At 28.0% G+C, this 17,745-nt stretch overlaps 4 protein-coding genes across 4 annotated transcripts; all 4 read right to left on the bottom strand.

The window, feature by feature from the left end:
* Positions 1-1,049: 1,049 nt before the first annotated feature.
* LOC108456106 (putative ubiquitin-conjugating enzyme E2 38) lies at positions 1,050-2,463 on the bottom strand. Its single transcript, XM_017754705.2, has 2 exons — positions 2,265-2,463; positions 1,050-2,164 (listed from the first exon to the last, which is right to left on the bottom strand). Exons 1-2 carry the CDS (start codon positions 2,272-2,274, stop codon positions 1,221-1,223), a joined length of 954 nt encoding a protein of 317 aa, XP_017610194.1. The 5' UTR covers positions 2,275-2,463; the 3' UTR covers positions 1,050-1,220.
* A 2,631-nt stretch (positions 2,464-5,094) lies between these two features.
* On the bottom strand, positions 5,095-9,388 carry LOC108455260 (GDSL esterase/lipase At4g16230-like). Its single transcript, XM_017753841.1, has 5 exons — positions 9,079-9,388; positions 7,918-8,048; positions 7,280-7,489; positions 6,224-6,476; positions 5,095-5,339 (listed from the first exon to the last, which is right to left on the bottom strand). The coding sequence occupies exons 1-5, from the start codon at positions 9,386-9,388 to the stop codon at positions 5,095-5,097; spliced, it is 1,149 nt and encodes a 382-aa protein (XP_017609330.1).
* Positions 9,389-11,031: 1,643 nt separating this feature from the next.
* LOC108455258 (glycine-rich cell wall structural protein-like) lies at positions 11,032-11,448 on the bottom strand. The gene has a single exon (XM_017753838.2). It carries the CDS (start codon positions 11,446-11,448, stop codon positions 11,032-11,034), a length of 417 nt encoding a protein of 138 aa, XP_017609327.1.
* Positions 11,449-13,542: 2,094 nt separating this feature from the next.
* LOC108455257 (glycine-rich cell wall structural protein-like) lies at positions 13,543-14,115 on the bottom strand. Its single transcript, XM_017753837.1, has one exon. It carries the CDS (start codon positions 14,113-14,115, stop codon positions 13,543-13,545), a length of 573 nt encoding a protein of 190 aa, XP_017609326.1.
* Between the last annotated feature and the right edge of the window lie 3,630 nt (positions 14,116-17,745).

Genomic DNA, 17,745 nt, shown 5'->3' on the forward strand with positions numbered 1-17,745 from the left:
TTAATAACGTTTAAAGTTATGTTACTACTTTATATTATGTACTTATTGGAGAGGAAAAAAAGTGAAAGTATTATGAAAGTTTTTATATAAAAATTAGACTATATTTTACTTATTTATTAAAAATAACAATAAAAGTAAATGGAACTTTTAATGGAAAAGACCAATTTTAATATATATTGGAAAAAATATTTAAATAAAATTTTAATGTTAAACTTTGGGGTATTTTGGATGAAATAATTCTTTTACAAAGACGATAGAGTGATAGGGTACTGATCCAATCTGATAGTATAAAGGTGGTTAAAGCAATTTAGAAAGGGATTTCAGATGTTTCGAATTCTACTTTGATCAGGAAGATCATTTAGACCTTACAACATATAAGACATATCTTAAAGGAGAGAATTAGTTGCAGACTATATAGCTAATATGATATCTGATAGGGAGGTTGATGTGTTAGTGTTTGTTGAAATTCCTACATAACTTTCAGCAGTTTTATAATCTGATACAACTAATGACTTTTGTGATCTTAGTAATTTAAATTATTATTATTTTATTACTGCTCTCAATTAAACCTATTTAAAGAGTAGGGTTTTTAAAACATATTTTCTATCGATTTCACCTAAATATATTTATTCAAGAGTAGAAATTTCTATTAAAATTTAATGATACTTATGTATAAACATTATTATGGAATAATTTTGTGGGTCCATGAAATTTAATGATACTAACTTTAATTTTTCTATTTTTAAATTTGTATGATTTTATAAGAAGTTGCTGGTAAACTATTTTAGGATCGGATTGGTTAAAGCAGGGTTCTACCTAAAATAGAAAATTATGCTTCTAGCCCATGATGTTTTATAAAATTTATATATAAATGTCAAATTTATAATTTGACCCTAAAAATTAAAATTTTAATTTAATCTTGCTAAAAACTATAATTATTTATATTAATACAATAATAAAATTGCGTTTGCACTCCCATAAAAATATATAATTTACTTAATCTCGACCCAATTTTTTTTTTTGACTTTGCTCTGAGGGATGAATTCGAATTCACCAATAAGAATTTTTGAGTTGGAATTAAAATTAAAAAAGAAAAACTAAATTTCACATCAAAATGCATAAACTCCAAGAGAGATTAACCAAGCTTAGTACTGCAAAATAATAAAACTAAAATCCAAGTGTAAAAAGATTATACCATTTTTGCCTACCAGTTCTTTCATCTAAGCTGTCATGGCTTCCCAAAACCTTTTTAGTTTTCCGATAATACCATTCGCCGGCTTTCCGTCTCCGTCATCCTCCAACTTCTCCGGCAAGTTCTTCACCGAAGCACCAATGCGATTAAAAGCTTTATAAAGCTCAGGGTAAAGCTCATTCATGGAATCCTTAAATTTCTTCGACACATTAACTTTCTTCTTCTTCGACCCAACCGGAGCATCACCGTCGAATAACCCGACCCGAACCCGGCCGTTCCGATAAGCAACACAAGCTTTCAATATAACACTCGCATGGTCTCTAAAATGCGCGGCGATAAAACCCTCGAAATTCCTCGCCGGTTTTTTCATCAAATACAGCATCGTTTTACAAGACAAAGCGAAAACATCGGCGTTGTAAGATTCCCAAGACCACGCCGGTTTAATCCCCGGTTCATTGTAATACGGTTTCTCGTTAAGAACCAGTCCTTGTAACGAAAGCAAGACTTGTAAAATCGTCGATTTATCGGGACACCACCGTTCAGTCCCTTTACCGCCCCAAGTGTTCAATAAGCTTAAACAAACGTACCCACTATTGTACAAATTAGGGTTTAATCTCAAACCAAAAGAACGGTAATATACTTTGGGTGGATTGTTGGGGTAATCGGAAGGGAACTGTAAATCGAAGAAGAAAAGCCCATTGTGATACGGTGTTTTTGAAGCTCCAATAATGGCGGCTCTTAAAAGATCAATCCTCCCTTCATAAACCCTAACGAAAATTGATGCTGGTAAGTTTTTTTCTAAGATTTCCCATTCTTTCATGATCCTTTTCATGGTGTTCCTGTTATTGATCATCATCGTTCCATGGCTGTTGCTCTTTTGGTTCGGCTTGGATTGATGATAATAATAATGATCTGAATAATCAACAACGCAATCGAATTGCTTGAACTTATTAACACCAACTTGCTCGTGCCCTGCAATTATGAACATGAAGAACATGCATATGATTTTAACCAAAATTTCTTCATAAAAAAAACCCTGAGTTTTAAGAGTGGAATGAATTGAAAGAGGTACCTAAAGCCATTTAGTTTTCAATGGCGTCAATGCCAACGACAGCGGCAGCGGCAGCGGCAGCGGCAGAGTGATACAGAGAGGTAAGAGGGAAGATAATAACTCAAAATCTCTCTTTCATGACTGAAAAAAGGAAATAATTTTTTTTCAATAGGGTAAGTTTAGGGTTTTCAAGAGTTTTAATAGAAGTTAATTTCTATGGTTAGATATAATTATTATTTTTATATATATGGAATTTAAAGTATATATGAAAATTGGAAAATTTTCGAATTGAAAAAAAAAAATTGTGTTTATGGTTATTATTTGATATTTGGGTAAACTATACGCAGGATCATTAAACTTTCAGTAAATTTATGTTTTGGAAATTAAATTTAAAAAAATTACAAAATAATCACTGATTTATTTGAATGTTTTTATTTAAGTCATTAGACTATTAAAATAGTTGTTGTATGGCTTTATTTATTTGTTTGCACCAATCGAAAATTCTCCTTTTGCTTCTTTCCTACCAATTAGGTTTTTTTTTTAATAAAACAACTTTGAACGTAACGAGTCTACAAATTAAAATCCAAACAACTTTTTTCAATCTTCGAAACTGAAAGTTAGATTGAGTTCAATCTAATGTATGTTTTTCTACTAGCCGATAGGTGTTGGTCTACCATATCAATCATTAAATAGTCGCTTAGAGCTCGCTAATTGGACTGTTTAAAAAAAACTTAATAGACTAGTGACTTAAATAAATACTTTTAGATAGTTCAATAACTTAAATGAATATCTCCAAATAGTTTTCAGTGACCATTTTGTAACTTTTTGAAGTTAAATGACCAAAATGTAAATTTATTAATAGTTTAATAAACTAATAAAATTCAATCTACCTATAATTTAATTATATTTAATAATTTAAATCTTTAGGTTAATTCAGAAAATAAAATTCTATTATTTTATTAAATATAAACATGTAAAATTACGTCTAATAGCATTGTTGATACGTTGACAAGGATAAGTTTATTTTAATTATTATATCTAATTTTATTTTTATTAAAAATAATTTTATATTTAAGAATATTATCTACTTTACCTTCAAATATTTATCCCAAGTTTTAAAGTATATAGTTAATTATTTTTAATTATTTAGTTAAATTTATAATCTATTGATTCAAATCTCTATCGCAAAACATATTAGAATTTATCTTCCCTTTTGAATTTAATAATTTTAAAAAGTTTTAACTTGATTGACATGAGCAGAGTCATAGCTAGGGGGGCTGGCATGGGCCCCGGCCCCCCTAAAATGTAAAATTACATTTTAGGCCCTTAAATTTTTTTAAAAAATTTTAAATTAGTAAAGGTAAAATTTCACTTTAGCCCCCTTAAAATTATAAAAATTCAATTTAATTCTTTACAAATTATAAATATATAAACTATAAAAAATTAAAATTTCATCCGGCCCCTCCTAAAAAAATTTTTTGTCTTCGCCCCTGGACATGAGTATTGTTGTCAATGTAAGAGGATATAAGTTCAAGTGGGCTGAAGTGCATTGTCGTCCTATTTATGGGTTGGGGAGGGGCTATAGGTAGTTTTAAACATTGTATCAAAACGAATATAATCGAACTTACAATGAAATTGTTGAAAGAAAAACTAAATTAAAAAATTCCTAATGAATTTTGAATTCTTTCTCAAACTAAAGATTGATTATATTTTTTATTATTATTTAGAATTTGATAAATACTTTCAAAATCTTATTATCCTACATATTTAAAAATAAATTTAATTTCTAGATTAGAAATTAATTTTAAACATAAGCTTATAAACAACCATTCCTCTTTCAATTTTTTTGAGCTTTTTATTTTATTTTAGGGTAAACTATCAAAATAGTCACTTTTATTTTCTTTAAGTTACATTTTAGTCACTTCTGTTTGACATGTTACGTTTAAGTCACGTACGCTAACATGTCGTAACATTTTAGTTACTGAGCCGTTAATTGTCGTTAACAATGTAACGGTAAGATGACGTGACACGTTAAATCACCATTTCAAAAAAAAAAAAAAAGGTTAAATTATACAATCGGTCCCTATATTTTTTTCGTTTTAAGCACTTTTTTTCTTTTATATTCTTTTAACTTTCCCTTCTTCTTTTTTTTTTTTTCATTCTCTTTTGCTTCTCCCTCTATTTTTCTCCCTTCTCCATCTCTTTTAACGTAAAAGAAAATAATTTCTCAAAACGAATTGTATAATTTAACCTAAAATTTTCATTTGAAATGATGATTTAACGTGCACACCGTTAATGATAATTAACACTTAGTGGCTAAAATGTTACAAGAAAATAACATAAGTGACCAAAACGTAACATTTCAAATATAAGTGACTAAAATGTAACCTGAAGGAAACAAAAGTGACTATTTTGATAGTTTACCTTTTATTTTATTTTGAATTTATTATTCGATATATTATTTTTCCTTGCTTGAACTTTTATTTTTAATGGATATATATGTATATATTTAAATAAGCATTTCTCTTAACGGAAAGGCTGCTATGACCTTTCTTCTATTATTTAAAAATTTCACAAATAGGATCTATAAGCAATCATATATATTAAATTATTAATACGTGGAAACTTATAATATTTCAAACATAATTATAACAAATTAAAAAATTAATACACTTAATGTGAAATATATGATTAGCAGAGCACTAATAGCTGGAAATTAATGGCACAAAGCAAACATGTAGGACTAAAGTATGGTTTAGAGATTAAAATTGGCTACTTCTAAATCATTTGAATGGTGAGGATTAGTGTTGAAAATTAATGGGTGAAAAAAAAATAGATTGGATTTTAAACCCTAATCATCGGGATGAACAGTTGAAGAATACACTAATTGTCGGATGTTCATCGGGGACATGAACTTCAGGCCTCCGTCCATCATGTGGCTCGCTACGATCACATTACTGGTTTCTGTCAAATGGAATGCATCCCAAAATACATATTTGGTTCGATTTGAACAAATTTTGGATAATGAAAAGCATGGGAGTAGACCTCCATGAACTCCGACTTTGTGACAACATGCATCGTCCGCGTTTTCAAATCCTGTGGAAAAACAAAATAAAACAAGATTTCATATTTCACTGTCTGATATGAATATTTGCTGAGGATGAATATGTTCAATTCTTTTTAATAATGGAATCGAGATTTATCAATTCTCAATTAATTCAAACTTGAATCAACTTAATCATAAAATTCAATAACTTGAATTGACTCTAACCCGAAGCTAACTTCAACCTAAAACAATCCAAACTAGAAGTTATTCAAGCTTATAATGTTTATACTCAGAAAACTCAAACGTCAAAATTAAATGACCTTAACTCAAAATAAACCAGATCTAAAAATTTTAAACCCAAAATAATTTATTCCAAATACACTTGACTCTAATTCACATATGTATTTGAATTCCAAAAGGATTGCACCCATGTACTCATATGTGAATTTATAATATATACATTATTTTTTAGAAAAATCTCAATAACATAAATGCCATATATTCAATCAGTGGTGAATTCTGCAGCTGGTAGGAACTCGACTCTCTTTAAAATGGAAAAAATTTATTTAGGTTTTTTTTCTTTTATAGTTTATAAAATTTAAATTTAATAATGGTAAAATTGTACTTTAACCTTTAAAAGGATAAAATTTTGATTTAATTTTTAAGATTTATAAAGATATAGCTATTAAAATGGTAAGATTTATAAATATACAATTGAATTCTGACTTCTCAAAAATATTTTCAGACTTCACCCTTGATACTCGTACGTTTATGTTATTCACACTTGAATTTTTAAGGTATACATATGAAATTGTGCTCTCTTTATTTTTTCACATCTTTATATTTAATTAGTGTGAGTTTCAAATATGAATATTTTCAAAAAATAAATAAATAAAGAGTTAAGAGTAATATAAAGATAATGCGATATACGCACCATAAGATCGATAATTCTGGAGGATATCTTTAAGCATTGCATGAATATCTGCATAAACAAAGGTTGAAGCAGTGAGATTGGCAGTAAGATCCGTAAGTAGCCTCTTCAATCTTTTGTTGTATGAACTGATATCCTCGTTAAACGAAGCAATGCAGCCTTTGGCATTTGGATTTTTGTCTCTTTCAAAAGGTGTGCACCCAAATCTTGGAATATTTGTCACAATAATTTTTCTAGCTTCCAAATAATAAAGTTTCTGCATAATTTAAAAAAAAAATCATTAAGATTTTCTAATATATATATTAAATTTGTTGAGGATTTCACTCTTTAGGAGAAAGTTTGTGTAGTATTGTTCGATTGAAACTAATGGATTCCTCAACACTTCTAGTATTGTTTTCGGTAAAAGTTTTGTCTTATTACTTTGTCGAGAACTCATGTCTTTAAAGAGAGAGCAATTTCATAAAGTGGAACAATGCCAGATATGTATGTATGGTATAAAGGTTCAATTGGGTTAAATCAATATTTAGAGTTTAAATTTGGTAACTATTCTTATTTCGGGGCCTAAATTTTTTTTGTTCAAGTTAGGCCTTAAACTTGGTAATCATTCTCACATTGGAGCTTGAATTAGGCAATTGTTTCTATATTAGAGTTTTCAAAGAAATATCAGGGACTAACTTGAACCAACTAAAAATTTTAAACCCTAACGTGAGAACGATTGTTAAGTTCAAGGCATAACTTGAAAAAAAAGTTCAAATCCCAATATAGGAATAGTTGCCAAGTTGATGCTCCAAAAAGTGATTTAACTGATTCAAATCTCACCAAGCACAAATATGAGGTTTTTTTAGTGACTGAGTCACTCCTATTCTATGAACCAATATCATCGCCTTTTCAGGCACTCGGATACTTGGTAGAGTCAGAAAACAAAACCATATCAAGAACAATAACGGTTCATTCAGAGATCCGTCAATTCTCAATGAATAATACTTAACAACTTATTCTAATAGAATCGATTTCCCTTCAATACAATTGAAATAAAGTTTTTAAGATAATAATATTTACTCTAAGTTGAGATTCAAATTTCGAACTTAAAAGCGATCCATTGGATATCGTTTCTTTCCCCAAAAAGAAATCATTTGAACCAGTAACAACGATGAACAATGATTGATGTTTAAGCAGCCTTTTAGTCTCACGTCTGCCTATTATTGAGACAATTCTTGCCTTAGTTTCCTCGAAGTTACTGATTTGTTCATCTAAGCTAATACGACCACCCTGTAATTAAAAAAAAAAATCATTGTTATCGAATTAGATCTTATAGCAAGTTTTTGCATCAAATTTGGTAATTTCTAGTCTATACAGGCTGCATTTTTTGAATTTTTAAATTTTAATTTGATCTCAATATAGATATTAAATTTATTAAGTTAAATTTTATTATTTTTAAAATATTATATATGTAACAAATATATTATCAAATGTAAAATGACATATCAACTTATTATTTTCACATAATAATACTCACAAAAAATCATACTACAGCTATCATTTGAATTAATAATGAAATTTTGAAATTCAAAAATGCAATGACTAAAATTGACTAAATTAAAGTATAATGACTAAATTAATAATTTAAATATAATTCAATGACTACTAGTAGAATTTGACCATGGTATTAAGCGTTTTCAGAAGGAAAAATATGTTACCCAGATTAATCCAGTGTCGTTCAAAATTCCAGAACCAGAAGATGCGTAATTGACACCTCTTAAAACGGCGTCGCCTGCGGTATTAGGAGCCAAATATGGAGGCCTGAAATCTTTGGCACCCAAACGCTGTTCTGCCACAAACAAAATTGAAACAAAAAAAATTCTCAATCTAATTCGTATCCTCTTATGAGATATTATCCGCTTCGGCTCGAAAGTTTCACAGTTCCGTCTCATAAGTATAGTCGTAAGTTTCTCTCTCTCTCTCTATATATATTAGATCTATCAAATGAACTGGTAGAATTTGTCTTGGAATAGTTGAATTCGGATTTTAAAATTTTCCTATCATTTTTTGTTTTGGTCTTTGAGTTTTTTCGGTCGAATTATCTTGAGTGGATTAATTTTTTGCTCGGGCTTTTTAAAGTTTGGGTCATTTTTTATTCAAATTTTTTTTAAATTCTAGTCATTCAGGATTGACAATCAGGATTTCAAATAATGGTGAATTGAGAAATTTTTGTAGTGAGAACCAAAATTTAATTATAATTTTTTATAGATTAATATATAAGTTTATTTTATATTAATTTATAATTTCATTTTTAGGAGGACTAAATTGTAATTTTATTATATATCAATTTACTTATTTTTATTTATAAGAGGACTGAATTTATTTTGGGGGTACAAAGTACAATTTTACTATATATTAATTTATAATTTCTTTATTTATAAAATGACTTAAATGAATATTTTTCATTTTTGAGTCAAGACCCTTGCATGCTCCTTTTAGATTTGCCTCTGATTTCAAGTCGAGCCATCTTATGTGTTAAGATCATTTTAGAGTTGAATCATTTTAAGTTTGAATAATTTTTTTGAATTGGGTTAGGCTTGTTTTGGTTATTGCCATTTAATACTCAAATTGATTGGGTCAAAATGGATTTAATTTAATTACATAAATTTTTTAAGTATGGATAAAACGGATAATTATTCATATTTATATATATATATATATATATATATATTGTACACTTCAAGTTTTCTAAAGTGGGACCAAATGTTACAATATTATAATTGTATTCTGTTATTTCAGTTTCAATCACGATAAACATCACACCATAAAAAATATATTTATCATTAAAAAAAAAAGTTATTGAAGAAGAAGAAACTTGCCTAAGATATCAATTACCGTTCTACCGTTAGTGAATCTCCCAGAGAGACAGTTCTTGCAAAAGTCTATTCCATTTGGAAACATTGCCTTGGCTAACGTGTTGATGTAATTGTTGTTTCCGACATCAACTATGGAATCTCCGAATATGAAGATCGTCGGAATCTTCTCAGCTGACATACTATTGAACAAAAAGAAGATTAAAGATGCTGAAATTCGAAACATAACTCGGGGAATTCCAAAAACATGTTCGACCATTTGATCCAAATTAATGTCGGACTCTGTGAAATCATCAATGTTTATGCATTGTTTCATTGCCTAAGAAAATTAAACGCATGATTGACCAAACATCTTTTGTAGTTAAAGCTACTTCGCTTTTTCTGAAAGCATAGCTAAAGCAACTTAGCTTAAGGTTAGTTATGGGTAGTTTTTTAAAGGACTATTAATCTTTGTATTATATTTAAGTGGTAGATTTAGTTTCTATATTTTAATTTAATTATTTTTATGTAATATATATTTCGAATTTTAAAATTTTAATATTTATTAATTGTTTTACAAATGTAAATTCTAAATCCTCACCTTCAAACCTTAAATAATCCTAAACCCTAAAAAAATAATTAAACCCTCATCCTTAAACTCTTATCCAATCCTAAATCCTAATAATAATTGAACACTAGCCCTTAAACTTTGATTCCTAACCCTAAAAAGTAATTTAACCTAAACTTTAAATTTCAATTCCTAATATCATCTAAAAAGTAAGTAAACATTAAATACTAAATCTTAAACCCCTAATCCTTTAAACACGTACGATTTAAAAGGCCAACACTATTATCAAGCAACTTCTCTTTTTCTTTTTCTTTTTTTTATGCATTAAAAGAAGGGGGATCCACTTACACAAATGCATAATTTTTTGTACAATTAATATTTTAACGATTCAACCTTTGAGTTTATTGATATAATTGTACTTGTCATGCATGAAAAATTTTAAATTAATCAGATATCTTTATATGAAACAAATTTGGCGTGCAAACTCTATATGAGTAGCATACAAAATATGACGGTTAAATCATTAAAATATTAATGGTAAATTTTGAATCGATCCAATATCTCTATATGAAACAAATTTAACATACATACTCTATATGAATAAAATATGAAATATGATAGTTAAATTATTAAAATATTACTGATAAAAAATAAAAATTATGAAACCACAACTTTGATTCTAGAATGGTATTTAAGAGTTTTAACAATTATTTTGATAAGTTTAAGGTTTAGGGTAAGATTCTTTCCTTTTAAATTGATCCTACTAAATTTTTCATAGGACAATAGGATTTAAATTTATATTTTGTAAATGATTGGTGAGAGCTCTATCCTGTGGCAAAGTTAGACGATGGTAGGGGTTCCGGTCCTCTTTAAAATAAAAAAATATTATTTAGGTTTTTTATAGTTTATAAAATTTTAAATTAATAATGGTAAATGGTAAAATTATACTTTGACCCTCTTAAAAAATAACAATTGATTTAATCATTTAAAATTATAAACATATAGACTATAAAATAATAAAAGTTATTTAAATATTGAACATATAATTTTCATATTAAATATATATAATAATTAGTATACAAAATATTTTAAATTTCAAACAATAAAATGAATAAAAAATTATTGACAAGATTGTAAATATATATGGTACCCAACAAGCAAAAATTATTGAACTGATTTAAATTTAATATTGAATTCTAACTATTTACAAAATTCGCATTTTCTTAACAATACCAAAACACTAATAAAAATAGGAAAACAAAAATTTAATTAATATTTAGTATAAAAGTTTAGTAACTAAAAAGCATTTTGCTGCTGTTTTTTTTCTTTTTATTTTGCTAATTATTAATACTATGCTTGCTACTAATGCGGATAATTTTCATGGTTGCAACAAATATTATCACATTTTGGAATTAAAATCCTCCTCCAATTCTTCCACCGCCGCCGCCACCAACACTAAACCCACCACTTACACTACCTACAAATTTTCCACCAGCACTAGCTCTTCCACCTGCACCTCCTCCAGCTCCTCCACCTACGCCTCCTCTAGCACCACCACCACCACTACCACCAGCACCAGCACCTCTACTAGCTCCACCTCGAGCACTAGCACTAGCACCACCACCACCACTAATCCCTCCTCCAAAACCACCTCCAAAACCGCTGCCGCCGCCAAATCCTCCTTTGGCTCCCCCACCCCCACTAAAACCACCAAAAGTAAGCTCTCTCCTAGCACCACCATCCAAATCCTCCTCAAACTTTCGACACTCACCTATCCCTAAAACAAACACAAACATCAATGCAAGCACTCTCAATCTCTTGGAAATCATTTTTCCGAACATTTTCCAAAAAAAAAAAAAGAAAAAAAAAGTAAAACACTCTCAACTTTCAAATCTATCTGTTTGGTACAAAACTCTTAATCTATGCTTATATATTATATTTTATACTATAAAAAGGTTTCCCATGTCAAAAGGTGTTGCTTTTTTTCCTTCACAATTTTCTTGGATTTGAATTAGTCTTTGTCTAAGTTTTAGATTTAGCTTAGCGTCAATTAACCCTTTAATTAGACATGAAATTAAGTTCGGACACTTGGCTAGAATGTGAAGTAGCATGCCATGAAAAACCCAATATAAATTACATGTTACATAGATTAATGCATATGCACTAGCAAGTTTTATTATTATATCTGCTTACATTTTTATAGTTTTTAAAATGATTAAATTAAAATTTTAGTATTTTTTAAAAGTTAAACTATAAATTTATTATATATTAACTTAAGATTTTAAAAATTTAAGGGATTAAAACAGCAATTTCTCATTTTAGAGCGTCAAACCCTTGTCTTCTCCTCCCTTCTCCCCTGTGCACCGGATGTGTTGGGCAAAAGATAAATAAAACACAAATAAACAAAGCGTAAGTTACACTAGTAGTCATACAACTATTAGTATTTTTCTTAGTCATCTAACCATGAAAGTTATAAAATGATCACTTAACTATTCGATTTTTTCTTTTTTGGTAGCTGAACTATGAAAAGTTACGAATTGGTCACTCAATTATTAGTAAAAAAAAAAAATTTGATCACCCAACTATAAAAAATTATAAAATGGTCATCAAACTATTTAATTTTGTCTTTTTTTGACATCAGTTGGCTAATGTTATTAGCTTTTAAAATTGTCACAATAACAACTTTAACTCACAACATTTATACATTGTGTCAATTTAGTTTTGCTTATAAATAAATCTAACTCTCAACATTTCACATTGTGTAATTTAGTCCTTTCTGCAATCTTGCTTTTCTTTGTAAAAATATTGGTTTTGAGGTTTTCAAAATTTTTACAAAATTTTTATCGCTTACTCTTTTTTTTTTTCAGTTTTACTTTATTTTTAGTTTTTACTACTAAAAGTCATGTGGTACGCTTTTACTTTTCTTTAAAATTTTCATTTTAAATTATGTTACATAAGATTTAACATATCATTTAATGGTTAAATTAATGGTTTTAATAATTGAAGGACTTAATTGATATAAAATTGATAATATAGGGATGTAATTAAAATATTTTAAAATTTAAAACTAATTTAAAATAAAAGTGATAGTTTGAATATGTATAGTGCAATTAACTATATAAATAATAATATAAAAATAGTTTCAAGAAAAATTTAAGTATATTTTGAACAATAATATAATATTTGAAGTTAAGTCAATTTGGATAACGTGAAACAAAAAATTATGGTTTATGAATACTTTTATTTAGAATTCTTCCTTGTTGTTATTAGTTTTTAAGATTAATTTCATTATAAGTTTTTATCATATGTCCTTTTTTTTATACAATGTTTAAAATTACTCATAATCTCTACTCAACCCTTAAATAGAAAAATAATGCGCTTCAATGCATTTGAACGCACGTACAACAATGTGATACTAATTGAGTTAAAACTCAATTGAATTCTTTTTCTTATTTTTCATATGATCATCATGAGCATGATCTGTTTAATTCATTAAAATTGAAATCAACCAATAATAATTGAAGTGTTGAATTAAAAGTAAGTTAATGAACATATAATTTTCATATTAATTAGTATACAATGTGTATTTTGTTGTTAAAGTAAAATATTTTAAATTTCAAAAAGTAAAATTATTGAGAATCAACCATTATTGAATTGATTTGAATTATAATTAATAGAAAACAAGTACATGCTGTTGGGTAAATAAATCCTAGTAATAAAGGCAGAAAAACAAAAACGTGGTTAATAGAATACAAGAAGCATTTTGCAGCTTTTGTTTGGGTAGAATTAACCAGCATTAAGCTTAATTTCCACCTTTTTTTTAATTACTAATACTATAACATTACCATATATGCTTACTAGCATGCCGCGGATCATATGGATAATTTGCATGGTTGGCACCATGTACCATGCACATTTTAACATTAAAATCCTCCTCCAATTCCTCCACCAGCACCACCACCACCACCGAATCCACCACCTCCACCTACACCTCCTCCAACTCCACCACCCGCACCACCTCCAATTCCTCCTCCTCCACCAGCTCCTCCTCCAACTCCACCACCTGCACCACCCCCACCACCAAGCCCTCCTCCAAGACCGCCACCTGCTCCAGCACCACCACCAGCTCCACCTCCTAAACCGGCACCGCCACCAAGCCCTCCTCCAGCACCCCCACCTCCACCGGCTCCTCCTCCTAAACCACCACCAAGCCCTCCTCCAGCACCACCACCACCTCCTAAACCGGCACCCCCGCCAAGCCCTCCTCCAGCACCACCACCTAATCCACCCCCACCGCCGCCTCCAAGCCCTCCTCCTGCACCCCCACCAGCTCCACCTCCTAAACCACCACCAAGCCCTCCTCCAGCACCAGCACCACCACCAAAACCACCACCCAAATTCTCCTTCTCAAACTTTCTACACTCAGCTATCCCTATGGCAAACACAAACATCAATGCAAACACTCCTAATCTCTTGGAAATCAATTTCCCGGCCATTTTCCAAGAAAATAAAAAGTAAAACACTCAAATCTTAATTTCGATAAATGTTGAGCATATGAACTTAGCAAACAACCTCCTATATATACACATATATCATAAATGCAGGCAGTTGATTAGTTGAAGATGTTTAGATTTGCAAGCAAATATGCAAATATATTCCATAATGTATATCTACGTTTAACCTAATGGCTCAATTTTCAAATATCTTTGAAAAAAATTTTATTACATCATTTGGTATTCGGGTTTTATATTTTTTTTAACGTGAATATTTGAGTTTTCTTTTCAATGTAATACATGTATTTTATTAAAGAAATACGTTTTGGAACTAACAAGAAACCATGTTAATTTTACAGTTTAATTTAACTTTTAGGGTTGATATGATTAATATCATAATTAACTAATAATATTAACAATTAATTTTTATCAAATAAATCTTAAAATCAAAAAAAAATCACACCTATTAATAACAAATTCATAATTAACACTTAATTATTTTATTATTTATATCATGAAAATTCAAAATTAATAACATTAATAATTATATTTCATCAAATCAATTCTAAAATATGGATTAATATTAAAAATTAATACAATCACTTTTTAAGTATCTAAATATTTTACTTTTATTAAATATAAAATATATATATACCGAAAATTTGTAAAATTCAAGTATAAAATGATGCATTAAATATAAAAAGAAAAACCCTAATTTGGACGGTGACATAGCAATTAATATAGTCTCGTCTTCTCAACTACCTCTAGCCTTGGCTAATTTCGCTAATGCTTGCCAGAGCTAGGCCAGCACCCTAAAAAATCTAGACGACTGATTGTACTCTCTGCCGATATATATTTATAATCATTTAAATTGGGATTTAAATTATGATCATAAACGCGTTTTTTTGTTATTAGATTGCGTTTGTATTGTAATAAACATAGTTACGATCAATTTTGGTGAATACGTTATTTAAATTAACCATGATTAGAATCTTTAATATTTATGTCTCTAGTACAGGATATTAAGACTTTAAAGAAATTTAAACTCAAAACTTGAATTAATTTTAAATATTGTTGTTAATGTAAAAATGTGAGTTTAAATTAAAATCTATAATAAAATTACTCATACTCGGGTTAGGATTAGGAGTAGATGTAAAAAACCATGCAAGAGTCTTGACTCTCTAATTAAAATGAAAAGAAAATTTGTACTTTGATGTCTCTCAAAATTAATAATTTAATTTTACGTTTTTTTAATATAAAAATTCTTATTTTAGCTTACAAAGTTTTATAATAATCGAGCAGAATTGAAGCATTTACGCATACCGCATATCCTAATTTTGCAATATTGACGTTGAGTGGTCGTGATATGGGACCCGATGAACATGTTTGTGTACGAAGGTGAAGATGATGATGCTTAATATATATTAATTATTGGGAAGACTTGAACACATTTATAACTTCCTCCTGCAGCCTTTAATATTGCTATGAAATTTTTTTAAAAAGTAAACCCATCCCATGTGATATGTTTTGCTCTCAAATATGATATTATTATAATCCGTGGAAAATCGAATAAAATTGAATTGAAATTTTAGATATCGTAATTATGTAAGGTAAAACTTGAATTTGAATATTTAAAGATACATAATTTTTGCATTAATCAACTCGTTGACTCATGTGATATGTTTTAATTCTTGTTCAATTTGTATGGTTTCAATTTGAGTATCCACTCCGAATTTAGTCGGAGCTTAATGTGACTATCATATACTAAATGATTTCATATCAAAATGTATAGGTCAAATCTTAATATAGCATAATTTAAAAAAATATTATTGCATAAATTTTAAAAAGTAAAATCTAAAAATAAAATAAAACGAGAGAGTGTGCATGTTACAAAGAGAGAGAGCATTAAGACTTTTCTAAAGCTTTGAAAACTCCAAAATTAATATTTACAATATATTTTTAAAAAAAAACCATTTTAAACTATGCTACATAAGATTTAACATCTAATTTAACAGTTAAATTAATGATTTTAGTAATGAAAAGACCTTATAGATATAACATTGATAGTTTGAATATGTAATTAGAACGTCTTTAAAGTTTGATGGCCAATTTAGAATGAAGGTTAGAATTTGGGGATATATGATGCAATTAACTCTAAAATTGAAGGAAAAATATCTTTTTATACAATAAGCTTAATTAAGGGTTACCCGCTCAAGCTCGAAGGCTCTCAATATTTAAAAGGTTTTAACAAAAATATTAAACCAAAAAGAATGAGCTTAAGAAAAAATAGATCAATTTAAAATATTGATAATATTCAAGGTGATCGACTTGTTTTTCAATTTTCTTAATGTGTTAATTATATATATATATATATATGTGTGTGTGTGATGTAATTCATATCCTACAAAAATTAAAAATATAATATTATAATGTAAGTATTAAAATAAATTATTTATGTATAAAAATTTTAATAAAAATATATAATTAGTAAATATCAAATAAAAATAATATAATTTTATAAAAATTTAAACAAAATTTAAATCAATTTAAGTTAATTATTTTCAAATATGAATAGATTTAAACAAAATTTAATATTCATATTACAAACCGTTTAGAGCTTTGAGAACTATATATGTATGGTGTTAATACCATACATTACCTCGATTTTACTAGGTCAATATCGCCACTAATATTATACAATATTTGTAACCATACATTACCTCGATTTTACTAGGTCAATATCACCACTAATATTATACAATATTTGTAAGATTATTTCATTAACTTAAAAATTATATATTAATTTTATATTGTAAAATATTAAAGATTAAAATTAAATAAATATAAATTTTGGTTTGATTTACTATTATTAATTTATGAATAAAAATAAAATTATAAATTTTCGAATCAAATCAATTTAAGGCCCAATAATTGTAAATTGAAAATGGGCCTCAATGAACTCAAATTCCTCTTATTGGATCAATTAAATTCTTATAATCAAGAAATGCGCTTGAAACTGGATGAGAGGTTCGATTTTAATTTATCATAATTTGATCCGAGGTTAAATTAAAAGTATTTATGGGTTGGTGGCTCACTCGATCCTATTTGTTTCCCTTTTGGATGGGCTTAGTCTTTTTTTTTTTTTTTTTGCCTCTAGTTAGCTCATCTCAATCCATTTTAATGTTTAAAAATAATAAAAATATAAAAAATTATATTAATATTTTAATTTTTATAATTAAATTTAAATAATAATAATTTTTCATTATTTTTGAACAGTGAAACAAGTCATTTGGGCGAGACAAACTTGGGTTTAAATTTTTAGAATTTGACATCAGCCCAACATGTGAACACCACTAATCCAAATTGATAACAATGTTTTAAGTGATTACGTATAACTTTTTTACAGAACACCACTATAAATTTATTATTTATTAAATATAATTAATTAAAATTTCACATAACTTTGATTGTATGACCAAAATTCAAATAACAACAAATCTTTATATATTTTAATTTTAAAATAATTAATTACATGATTTTTTAAATGGAATAACAAAAGTAAGTTTCAAGTTCTCTATATTTTATGTTGATGTGGAGATGCATATAAATGCGTTGGCATGGCATCCAAAAGAT

Source organism: Gossypium arboreum, chromosome 9, assembly GCF_025698485.1.
Source record: "Gossypium arboreum isolate Shixiya-1 chromosome 9, ASM2569848v2, whole genome shotgun sequence".
In the NCBI taxonomy this organism is placed as follows: domain Eukaryota; kingdom Viridiplantae; phylum Streptophyta; class Magnoliopsida; order Malvales; family Malvaceae; genus Gossypium; species Gossypium arboreum.